Raw genomic sequence first — 13041 nt, forward strand, 5'->3', positions numbered from 1 at the left:
AGACAACCTCAGCAGAAATGGCCCTAAATGACAACTTAAAGAAGTAACCAAAATACAGTTCTTCTTTCTATACAAGATTTCAAAGGAATGAAACAAAATATCCTGTTAACTTAAGAAATAATATACAATTATTATGATAGGATCTTCTATACAATATTATTTGGTACAATGTTAAGATTGGGGGTTAATAATAAGGGCATGAGACTGAAATGCTGAAAAAGCAACCAATACATTTTAGAGTAGAAAGTTCTACCGCCTTTCAGTTCAGTGATCTTGCAATTCACCAACTGCATAAATTACTGAGGGACAAACTTCTTCAGCCCCTATAATCAATTTCCCACCAAGTGCCACTAATCACACTTCTTAATAAATCCACTTGTCCACACTCCCAAATTCAGGCCCCCATCAGCTCAAGCATGGGTGATGGCCACTGCTTCCTTCCTAATGTGTCATCCTACTTCTGTCTTCTCCTTTCCCAGCAAGCCACCCTCTGCTCAAAGCACGTGAAAGATTCCCTATGGCTCTGACGACAAACCTGTAACTCCATAACACAATTTACAGTACCTGCTTCCCCGCAAGTTTCTTTCCACAGTAGATCCAGTCACAGTACAGTTCAGCAAGTGCCTTCTCATCTCCAGGCCTCTGCATGTGCTAGTCTTGCCTCAAACACGTTTTCAACCTTGTCTGGCTAACTTCTAAGTCTTCAGATCTCAGCTGAACATGAGTTTCACCAGGAAGATTTATTTGACCTCATACCTCCAAACCTGGCATGCTCATAGGGCACCCTAGTGTGCCTGGCACAAGGCAGGAGGCACTCAATGAGTACAGAGGACGTTACAAATGGAACAGAGTTGGGGATCATTTGGATCTGAGTCAAATAAACTCAGTCTGGGACGATCAGGCAAAAGCAAGCAAAAACCCTAAAATGCATACCCTCATAGGAAAATAAAAATACTGTTTCTTAGCTTTCTCAGCTGAAATAATTTTGGGAAGTGGAATTGAGTTACACCACCATTTGCCAATTACTTGGTTGTTCACTACAGGACTTCTGACCTCCCCTTTCTTCTAGCCCCTGACGTACTCAACCATTGTTTCTTTAAAAAACTACTCTGTCTTGTGTCAATTAAAGTCAGTCCTTGCAGTTCTGTCCCACTCAATTATAGCCACCCCCCTGCCAGTACCTGAAGGGGAGCAAGCACCATGTTGCTCAGGGTGGTGGAGGCTCTCGCTGCTGCTGTCTTAGGGGGAGGCTCTATAAAGCTCTCAGGCGTGGCCAGCTGGCCGGCTGCTGGAGAAAAGCTGGGTGCCACTGCACCTTTCCCAAGCGACTGTGTCTGTATTTGGTCATGCTGTGGGGTCAACTTGAGTTTCTGGAGAAGCTCAACGCCCGGGAGGGATGTCCCAGCGGTGCCTGTCATGCTCAGTGGGGTCCTGAAGGGGCTCTGGCTGGCGGTCAGACTGGCGTGGCTCAGCTCAGGGACTGGCTGATTCAGGAGTGGAGATCTTTGTCTAGGTGTGGTCTTCACCGCCTGCATCATGGTGCTGTTTCGGGGCAAGCTGGGGGGAACCTGTACAGTAGGAGCTTCTGCTGGTAAAGTGGGACTGAGCCCAGGGCGCAGCGGGATTGCATAGCTTGGGGCCTGCTTTTCACTGGACTGTGTGATGGAGGCAGGCGTGATCAGCACCGGGGTGGTGGCTTCAGGCTGAACTGAGTGGTGGGCAGCAGGATGGACACCCAGGTTTTCTGACTGCGGGGCCCCTCCTGAATGCTCAAAGGAAAATGGTAGGAATGAGCTGGGCTCTTTCTGGGAGGCATCTCCTGGCAGCTTCTCCACTTCTTCTGAATCCAGACCCACGACTGCTGGCTGTTCCTTTGGCAAAGAGGTTCCAAATAATTCTTCCACTGTCAGATGTTTGTGTCCAGATGGAGCAGACTGAAAAACAAATCAAGCCACACAATGAAAGAAATCTCCTGCAAACCAATGTAACTAAACTTCTCTTCCATCAAATTTCTTTGCCAAAATTGTTTGCAGGATGGATGGATGGATGGAGTCTGAAAAGAAGGAAATGGAACAAACTGAAGATGTACTAGTGATTACGGCCAAGGTGCGTACATTTAGTCTCCCCAAGTTGGTGGACAGAAATTAGTAACAAAGTTCAAATTTTAGGGACTCCAGGTGATAGTATTAGAATTCAGTTTTTGCCTACGCAAATGAATATCAGATGAGGGGGCAATTACGTTATTACAAAATAAATTGTGCCAGTAACACATGTAGGAAAATAACACTCAGGAGGACAGTGGGACCAAATGCTGATCAAGTAATCCTACCTTTATTTGTACTGTTCTTGATAAAAAGCTGGGCACTGAACTTTGAGGACTGGGTCTCAGATACCAGAAAATAAATGTAACTTTTTTTTTTTTTTAAATGGCAGGCCATTCCTCCTTCCTACTCCCAAATCCCAGAATCCTTAGCAAAAAGCAAAGCATTTAAGCCTGAAAATATTAAATTTACATATATTTTACTGATCTGGCTTACTGATACCATTGCAATGATTTAAAGGAGAAATAGTCATGCTTTCCACTCGTGAGCTTTCTTGTTCGTCCACACAATATTGCCTATTCATTTAACCTTTATTTACTGAGTACCCACAGGATGTCAGGTCCTGCCCTGACCTGGGCCCCGAGGGATACAGCAGGAAGTAACAAAAATGCCCTCCCTGACAGGGTTTACTTTCTAGTGGGAGACAAACCTAAGTACTTTGAAAACATAGGCAGCCTCAATTTATGGTTTTATTCCTAAAGTGTATGGACTACTTAGTTGTTTAGATACATGTTTATATGAAAAGAAATAATTCACTGAAGCATGATTTTCAGGACCTCAGAAAGTCTACAAAGTCCATCAAATACATTGCATCTGAAGTATAATCAGGATAGTACTAAGTTATGATCACATTTATACAGGAAAATGAGCTCAGTTTTTCCCAGGCAAATGTTTGATTCACCCATCTGATAAATAATTATCGAGTATGCCCGCTGTCAGGGGCATTGTGCTGTGATAGGTGGGTGTGGGGAAGAGAGGAGGGAGGGCGCTTACTGGCAGCGGGCTCTTAAGGGCAGAGGCACCGGGATTCCCTTGGCCAAGGAGAGATGAGGGGAGAGGAGGCCGGCACCGAGGACGGTTTACACGTGAGGGACAGGCAGTAAGGGAGTGCCACAGTGTATTGCTGCGCTGGTGAGGACGGCATCGTTTGCGGGTGAGAGGTGGCAGCACAGAGGTGAGGTGAACGTTGGCGGTGCGAAATAACGTGCGAAGGCAGAAGCCTCCTCCAGTTGTAAAAAACTGATTTCACACCAAACTCTTTTCTCTTAGAAAATATTCAACAGAGACCTCTATGACTATTTAAAAGCTATCAGATCTTGGCAAATCAATGTGACACGAGGTTTGTTTAAGTGAAGGAATTCTCATATGGCAAATTTAGGCCCCACTAATAATGCCGTAGTGAGACTAACCAGATTATTCTGTCATAATGCTTTCTAGTACTTTAAGTGATCTTCCAGATTCAGAATCTCACTTCAAATATAAGGCAAGCACTAACATCTAATTATAAACTGCAGATGTAAAAAACCGCAAAAGATTTTATATGGTTTCATTTCCTCCTATTTTTACTTCTGAAAAATAACTGTAGAGCTTAGAGTCTGAAGTCAAAGATATCTAGGTTCAATTCCCAGCTGTTAACTGGGAAAATGGTATAATCTTTCTGTTTAGTTTCCTCACATGAAAAACGGGGGCAATTGTGGTAATTATCTCATAGAGCTGCTGTGAAAATTAAATTCTCAATATAATGTCTGGTGCCCAACAAGCATTAAGTAAGTGGAAGTTGGCTATTATTATCATCATATGAACACCATATAGTTTTAAAAGCAATCATGATAAATCTGTGTTTGGATATATTTTAAGAAACACAAATAATATTAAAAATTATACATACACCCATGTCACACACCCATAATGCAAAGTAACAACAAAACCACCTGATGGGATATCGAGGCTGTGCTATTAGAAACCACCTTGATGTTCCCTGACCCTAGGAGTCATTAGAGACACAGCTGTTTGTCTAAAATTCACTGGTAACATTTCAAATTCATTCAATATAGTAATTCAAAACGGACAATGAATTCTCTTTGGGGACAGATTTCTCTTTCTCTCTGTCTAGGCTGCACAGGAGAAAGCATTTCCCAAGCTGAACACTGATTTATTCACTTTTGGATCCCTGTCGTCGTAAAGGTCTACTGATGAGCATAGAGATAATCCCCCACCCCGATTTCTAAAAATTATGGTAAAATATACATAAAAATTACCATTTTAACCATATTTACATGTAAGACGCAGTGGTATTCAGTACATTCATAATGTTGTATAACTACCACTACTATTTCTAGAAATTTTTTGTCAACCAAAACAGAAACTATGTATACATTAAATAATAGCTCCCCATCTTTTCTCCTCTCCCCACCCACCCACCCACCCACCCATAGTCCCTGGTAGTCTCAATTCTGCTTTCTATTTCTATGAATTTGCCTATTCTAGGTACCTCGTATAAGTTCAATCATATAATACTTGTCCTTTTATGACTGGCTTATTTCACTTAGCATGTTTTCAAGATTCATCCATGTTGTAGCATGTGTCAGAATTTTATTCCTTTTTAAGGCTGAATAACATTCCACTGTATGCAGATTACCACATCTCGTTTATCTATTTATCTAATTGACACTTAGTTGTTTCTGCCTTTTGGCTATTGTGAATAATGCTGCTATGAACATTACGGTAAAAGTATTTGTTTTAGTCCTTGCTTTCAATTCTTTTGGGTATATGTCCAGGAATAGAACTGCTAGATCATATGGTAATTCTACATTTAACTTTTTGAGGAACTGCCAGACTGTTTTCCACAGCTGTTGCACCATTTTACATTTCTACTAGCAATGCAAGAGAGTTCCAATTTCTCCATATTCTTGCCAATACTTGTTGGCCATTTGTATATCTTATTTGGAGAAATATCTATTCAAGTCTTTTGCCCGTTTTTGAGTTGGGTTAATTCCGTTTCATACACATGATGTTTAGAACAAAATGATCAAGATAGCTTGGCAAAGAAAGTACTGGAAAATGACACTAATTTTTATTCATTAATGCAAATTTTATAAATTTTAACCATCATATTCTGTTTTATATATATGTATGTGTACATATGTACACACACACACACACACACACACACACACAGGAAACATTTAAATATAACTGCTTTAAAAAATGCAGACCACATGGGGCCATTTTGCAGAAACTTAAAGAGTCCTCCCAGACAAGAATACTATTTTTAAGTTATAAGAAAAGGAGCAATCAAACAATAGGACATGGAGTGGCCTCACCATGAAATACACCTTAGGCTTCAAGAATGGCAGGATCCAGGTAGCAATTTTTATCTGTGTAGAACATCAATCAACTTTTGAACAATTAAAATTACCTGCATTTATATTTGGAATGTTTCCATACTTACAGTTAGAAATAGGTATTTCTAATGGTTTAAAATCTACTTCGTATTAAAAATGAAACCATATGGTGGAACCCTGAACCTGGATGCAGAAGCACAGAAAGTTTCCCGATTTCTCAATGCTGCCTCCCTACAACTCTGCCAGGCCAGAAACGATTCTTGTACATTCTCTGGAATAGAGTGTGTGGTAAAGCCTTAGGGCTTCAGAGGTATCTACCACAGGAAGGAATAAATGAAATTGTGATAGCAACGAGTTAATTCCCTGATTATTACTGACAGTTCACAGATGCCCCAATACAACAATGGAACCAGACTCTAATCTAGTTCTGACAATACAGGCCACATTTGTACCCTTATGCCACCACACTGAGACGTCAACTAAGCAGATTATAGGTCACCTAACCAGCTGAATGGTGAGACGGACCTCTGGAAAACTGAGGTACAGCTAAGGCTTAAATAACTAACAGGTGGCTACAGGTCAAAATGTACCAACTTTTGGAAATATGTAACTGGCTGAAGCAGTCACAAGAGGTTGAATAAGTAGAGCACACATCTCCATAAAAGCTCCCCAAAGCTTTACAGTCTCGGCATCTGAAAGGACCTTACAACTGGTTACATTCCTCTAGTAGTTGGACTTATTTATTCATGGAGTCATCTTCCATCATCCACAGAAAAGGTGAAATTTTATTCTTCCTTCATGTCCAAATATGCTTAAAGTTTGGATCCTGAATTTTATAACGCTTCACCTAAATCGAGTGTTAGTCTGACCATTTCCCTTGGGAAACAGAATTCAGTGAGCAACAGCATATATTGCGCACAACAAAATTCTAATATACTGCTTCAGGTTTTACAGTGTTCCTTCCTCACCCCACAGCTTTGCTGTTTAGAAAATTTATTTGTCTTTGGACCTATTATGTCCATGTCAGATTTCCTACCTGGTCAGTGCATTGAGCACACTATAAAGGTACGCATTATTCTTAACCATAGGAATAAAAAAGAATACAAAACAAACTAGGGAAATAGTCCCAAGGGAATTCTAATATGTGAATTACGAAACTGAAATGGAATTCAATATTATTAAGCCTTGACAGCATTATTTGCTCTTCAGCACTAGATGGCAGTGTTACTAAACAAATGTACTATCTGTATGTAGGGACTAATTATGGATTGAAGCTAATTTTAGTTAATCACATGGCTTCTGACAATATTCAGATCTCAGTATTTTATAAAATTTTGTCATTTTGGTCTATAAAATGGCATTTTAAATGTCTGTGAGAAATGAAGGAATAATATCAGCACTACTCACAATAGAGGGCACAATTCTCTGAATGCTCACCACATCACTTCTGTGCGTCACAGATCTATCACTAGTGCTTTTGTTGAAAGGCTGAGCACCTATGGTTTGTCACACTCTTTGATCTTTTTTTCCCCCAAGTTTATTGGGCTGACAATTGTTAGTAAAATTACATAGCTTTCAGGTGTACAATTCTGTATTACATCATCTATAAATCCCATTGTGTGTTCACCACCCAGAGTCAGTTCTCCTTCCATCACCATATATTTGGTCCCCCTTACCCTTGTCTCTCACCCCCCTACCCCCTTACCCTCTGGTAACCACTGAACTATTGTCTGTGTCTATGAGTTTTTACTCTTTGATCTTTTGTTGGACAGTGCTTTATGGTTCTGCAGGTATTTTTGGGGGTCCAATTCTTCATTTGGGTCTCACAATAACTCTGTGAGTTAGACAATGTAAGACCCCACAGTTCAGAAAGAAATGGGAAGCGACTAGCCCACTGAACACTCACGGCTGATAAACCAGACCAGAAGGAATCTAGCGACCCTGCTCCTTCCTTCACTGCCTCTCTCAACATACATTTTTTAAAAATTAAATTTTACATAGCACCACTTATGTTTGTCCTTCAGGATCCTAAATGCAAATATAGTAAAAATGGAGCATAAGAACGTAGTATACAAAATCTGGCTTAATTATAATCTAAATACCTAAAAACAATATGGACCTATTGCTGATGGGAAGGTAAAATGGTACAGCCTCTTTGGCAAACAGCATGGCAGTTTCTTATAAAACTAAAACATATCATTATCAAGTGACCCAACATTTGCACTCCTGGGCATTTCCCCCAGAGAAACAGAAATTTATGTACAAACATCTGCACATAAATACTCATAGAAGCTTTATTTGTATTACCCCCAAACTAAAGCCCCAGATGTCCTTCAACAAGTGAATGGTTACAAGTGTTACCACTACTCAGCAATGAAAGGGAACAAACTATTCATACACATAACAATGAATCTCTGGGAATTATACTGAGTAAAGAAAGACAATCTCAAAAAGTTACATATGGTATGATACCATTTATATAACATTCTTAAAAAGACAACATTATAGAACTGGAGACAGATAAGTGGTTGTTGGGGGGGGGGGGGGGGAGCCTGAAAGGTACGACAGGGAAGTCAGCGTGGTAATAAAAGGGAAACACACAGGATCCTTGTGGCAATGGAAGTCTTCTGCATCTTGACTGTGTCAGTGGATACAAAGCTATATACCTGAGATAAAATTGCACAGAACTAAATACATACACACAAATGAATATGAATAACATTGAGGAAATGTGAACTGGATGGGTAGATTGTGTCAATATCCTGGTTGTGATACTGTATTGTATTTTGCAAGCTGTTACCAATGAGGAAATAGGTAAAGGGTACTAAGATCTTTCTGTATATTTCTTACAACTGCATGTGAACCTATAATTATCTGAAAACAAAAAGTTCAATTAAAAAACTATGGGCTTTACTTGGTAACTGTTCATTCATCAAGCTATCAGCTATAAAGAAAACTCATTCAGTCAACAAATACCGTGTTTCCCTGAAAATAAGACCTACCTGGACAATCAGGTCTAATGCGTCTTTTGGAGCAAAAATGAATACAAGACCTGGTATTATATTAATTATATTATATTATAGTAAAATAAGACTGGGTCTTATATTCAGTTTTGCTCCAAAAGATGCATTAGAGCTGATTGTCTGGCTAGGTCTTATTTTCGGGGAAACACGGTATTTACAATGCTAGATGCTGAGAATACAGCTATGAACAAGGCAGACAAAACTGCCTGCCCTCCAGAAGTTTGCATTTTGGTGGGGAGGAAACACAATGTATCGATAAGAAAACCACAAACCATGTTAGCTGGGCAGAAGGCTTAGGGAGAAAAGAAAGCACACTAGGACAGGGGTAGAGAAGTGTTATTTAATACAGGGTGGTCATGAAGGCCTCACCTCTATGGAGGATACGAGACCTGAAGGAAGAAAGGGAGCAAGCCACATATGGGAGGAAAGTATTCTAGGCCAAGGGAACAAGTGCAAAGGCCTGTCCCAAGGCAGGAGCAAGTCTGCCACGTTTGTGGAAAGGCTAAGGAGCCAGTGAGGCTGGGGAAAACAGACCAAGGCAGAGAAGTAGAAGATGAGACCAGGGGTAGGGGGCCAGGTAGGGCCTTGTGGGCCACTGCCATGACCTTGGTTTTTATTTGTGTTAGATGGGACACCACTGGAGAGTTTTAAGCAGAGGAATGCCATGATCTAACTTATGTTTTACCAAGATTACTCTGACTTCTGAGTTAAGAACAGGCAAAGGAGTGGCAAGGGGAAAAGCTGGAAATCAGGAGGCTATTACAAATCCAGATGAAAGACAGTTACATGGACCAGGGGAAAAAAACATGAGTGGATGTCATTATTTTGCTACCCATGTGTACCTTGACAGATACATGACAAATCAAACTTGTACTGCATTAAAATCCTTACAAAATGTTACTCTGTGTTTGCTTATCTTGGACAAAGCCAGGGCTTCAGCTGTACAAACCTTATCTTGGGACCCGGACGGCGTCTCTTCTAGAGTCTCGGTGCTTCCCAGATTGGAGAGCTGAGTACTTGGCTGTAACCCAGGGCTGGAGATATTTGAGTCACCCATCTGATTCTTAAATTAAAAGGAAAAGTACATCACGTGAAAAGGTTTGCTGTGTATTATTTGGCTTACAAGACAGCATCTGAGGTTATCAGAAATGCTACTTTAAAAACCAACCAAAAAAACCGCTAAAATGTTTTTCTTTGGACCCTCATGTAAGTAACTTACACAATAAAACTTCTAACAAGTTGAGCACTTGATTTTAGACAGTACTGTTAGCAACAATTGTTATTTTAATAACCCTTTTAAGGAAAAGTCAATAGAATTACTTTATCACATATTCTTTTCTGTTAAAAATATTTTTCCCTACACTTTTATTGGGAAATAATTGACATACACATACATGGTATATAAGTTTAAGGCATATAACACAATGGTTTGATTTACATACATAATTGTGAAATTACAATACGTTCAGCTTCTCATATAGCTACAATAAAAAGGAAAGAAAAATGGTCTTTTTTTATTTTATTTTTTAAGTTAACATATAGTAAAATTAACCTTTTTGGGGTATACGGATCTATCTGTGCACCCATCACCGTAATCAGGATAGAAAATGGCTCTATCACCCTAAAACTCCCCTGTGCTGCCTCACTGCAGTCATGTCCTCCCCTCCATTCCTGAAAACTAGTGATGGTTTCTGTCACTACAGTTTTGTCTTTTTGAGAATGTTGTACAAAACGGAATGCTGGCTTCTTTCACTTAGCATAACGCCTTTGAGATTCATCTAAGCTGCTGTGTGGTACTGATGTTCCTTCCTTCTTACTGCTGAGTAGTGTTCCACTGCATGACCGCATTACAGTTTGTTAACCATTCACCCATAGGAAGACATCTGTGTTGTTTCCAGTTTTTGGTGATTATGAATACAACTTCTATAAACGAATATATCATGTACAGGTTTTCTGTGTGGACAAAACCTTCATTTCTCTAGAGTAAATACCCAGGAATGGTATTCCTGGGTCATATAGTGAAAATATTTTTCTTCTAAATTTTTATAGTCTTATGTTTTCCGTTTAGCTCTCTGATCCATTTTGAGCTGATTTTTGTGTAAGGTTGTTACATTTAGGTTGGGATTCTTTTTTTTTCTTTCTGTTTTTTGAATATGGATGGCCAAAACCATTTGTTGAAATTACATATATTCTTAAAAATTAAACTAAATTTTAGATCTCTAAATATCACAATCACAGATAATGAAAGTCACAAAATGTTTTAAAACTGTCAACACGTATAGAACACTAAAAGTGAAAATACTTTTGTTCTTAGAAAGAATACTAAAAACAAATGATCACTAGATGGAGACAGAATTATGACTTTTTAGAAACTTAAGCTCTATTTGGGCTATCTGATCCAGCATCTGGTAAGCACTATTCATGTCAAAATGGACCAAAACCTGTTTAGAGCACTCAAGGGTAAAATAAAAGGCCCAAACTGCAGTCTGGAGACAGATTCATTTTCTTGATACTATACTATAAATACATGTGCTTAGCATAGGAGAAGGTACCTGAATGTTAAATGAACGAACGATACGCACTTTCTCTATTCAAATGCCTTAATGCTTGTATTATTTCAGAACACTATTAACATCGTGCTACCCATTTAGATAGAGGTAAAGTAGTGTGTGAAAGCCTATGAAACATCTTCTCTTCTAACCTACTTCTTTGTATAGTATCACCATCAATCTGTATCAACACATTATGGAGAATGCTTGGAATTGAATTGTATTAGAGAAAATATAACTCAAAACACTGTTCGTAACAAATTCTGAAAAGAGAGGTATAAAATGTTCTGGAACATTTTCAAAATTGGGAGTTTTCACATAAAAACCCCAGTTTGTCATTTTCAGAGAGAAGCTGGATGATTTGGTAACAACTGGCTGGAGCCGAGTTGCAACTGCCCCTCTGACACAGTGACAGGCTGTCTGTATCCATTGCACCCTGACCCGCTGTAGGCACTACCATGGCCCACATGGTTTTGGAGGCATCTGAGTCTGCAATACTTAATACTTAATTCAGCTACGAGACGGGGCTGCATTTTAAAAGGTCTCCAGAACTTCAAATACTTTTTTATATGTGTGCAAGGCCATTCTTGTAAGGTTTCGTCTGATTTTGTTTGTTAATGAGCTTCCAGTACTTGTAAGGATCGGGGGAAATGGACAATCACAGACAAACTTCCTGAAGGGAAATTTTATAATATCTGGTAAAAATCTTAAAAATGTCAAAATCCTTTTATCTATCATTCTATTTAAAGTAACTTATCTTAAGAGAAAATGCTGTACATGATGACTTAGCTACAAGGATATATTCTGAGTTCTTAATAGAAAGAATCAGAAAAATCTAGAGTTTTGTTTATACAAGGCACAAAAGGAAACATACTCATACACAGCTATTAATATCACAACTGTTAAAAAAAATTTTTTTTCATCCTACCAAATGAAATCTCCTTGTGTAGTTACTGTTATAAAAAGATATTGTTCTTTGGGGAAAAACAGGTTACAGAAGAGTTAATAAAAACTGCTTTTAAAACTAGTTAATAAAACTACTGTACACAAATATACCACACACACTGGTACATATTTATATATATTTCTGGAAGGATATATAACAAGGCATTAGCAGTAATATTTTTAGGTGGCGGAATTATGTTTTTTTTTTTATTGTAATTTTTAAATATAAAGTTTTCTATATTTAATATGTATTGCTTTCATAATGAGAAAAATAATGGTGCTCGTATTTTTAAGAACCCAAAAAGTCTGCGTTTAACAACATTTTTTTGCAAATAAACTAAAACAAAACAAAACAATAATAAGACCCTATCAAAATCCAGGATTACATCCCATGGCTAAAAGCAACTCAGAAGGGGCCTATGTAAAGGACTGTGGTTTCAGCTATCTTTGTTCACATTAAAAAATAGGAAAGTTGGATAAAACTAACTATAAAACTGGGGGAGAAAATGTTTATTAGAGTTTTTATGTACAGTCTCTATTGTAAACCCCTCACTCAAAAGTCTGGAATTTCATTCATTGTATTACATATCCTGGAAAGAGGAGATTTAGCATTGGGATTAAATCCCATCATTGAGGCCTAGCTTCCCCCCTGCCCCGGACTCTGTCAATCTCCCAAGTCTCTACCTTGAATACAGATAAACAAAGGAGCCACCTGGAGCCATGCGGCAACTGAGGAGGCCCATTCAAACACTAAGATAGGAAGTCATGGGTCACTGCTACTACCAACTTCATTTGGTTAGACTTGGCTGCCAAGTGCAGACCAGAAATAAAACTGTTGTTTAAGGAAGCTCAACCCATTTATGGACAGTTTTCAAACACAGAAAGAATACATTATAAAGTAAATACCAAAGATTTAACTAAATTCCTGAAGGTTAGTTTTCATCTAAGCATAGAAAACATTTTTATTCTATACCATAGAAGAATTTTCTTTACAACAGTAATTACTGTGTTCTCCATATTCTTATTTTTTTGCAATGTGTATGAACTAGAAATTATGTCCGATTTTGAGATTGCCCAC

At 38.7% G+C, this 13041-nt stretch overlaps 1 protein-coding gene across 1 annotated transcript in view; it reads right to left on the reverse strand.

Annotated features, from left to right (window-relative positions):
- The window catches only part of DCP1A (decapping mRNA 1A), a 50356-nt gene that overhangs the window by 6673 nt on the left and 30642 nt on the right, over positions 1-13041 (reverse strand). The window contains exons 6-7 of the mRNA XM_019724259.3: positions 9419-9532; positions 1182-1934 (exon numbers count right to left, since the gene is read on the reverse strand). Coding sequence (XP_019579818.2) covers positions 1182-1934; positions 9419-9532 — 867 coding nt within the window. The remainder of the gene's footprint in view (positions 1-1181; positions 1935-9418; positions 9533-13041) is intronic.

The sequence above is a fragment of the Rhinolophus sinicus genome, chromosome 5 (assembly GCF_057876585.1).
Source record: "Rhinolophus sinicus isolate RSI-liver-muscle chromosome 5, RSI-T2T, whole genome shotgun sequence".
Taxonomy (NCBI): Eukaryota; Metazoa; Chordata; class Mammalia; order Chiroptera; family Rhinolophidae; genus Rhinolophus; species Rhinolophus sinicus.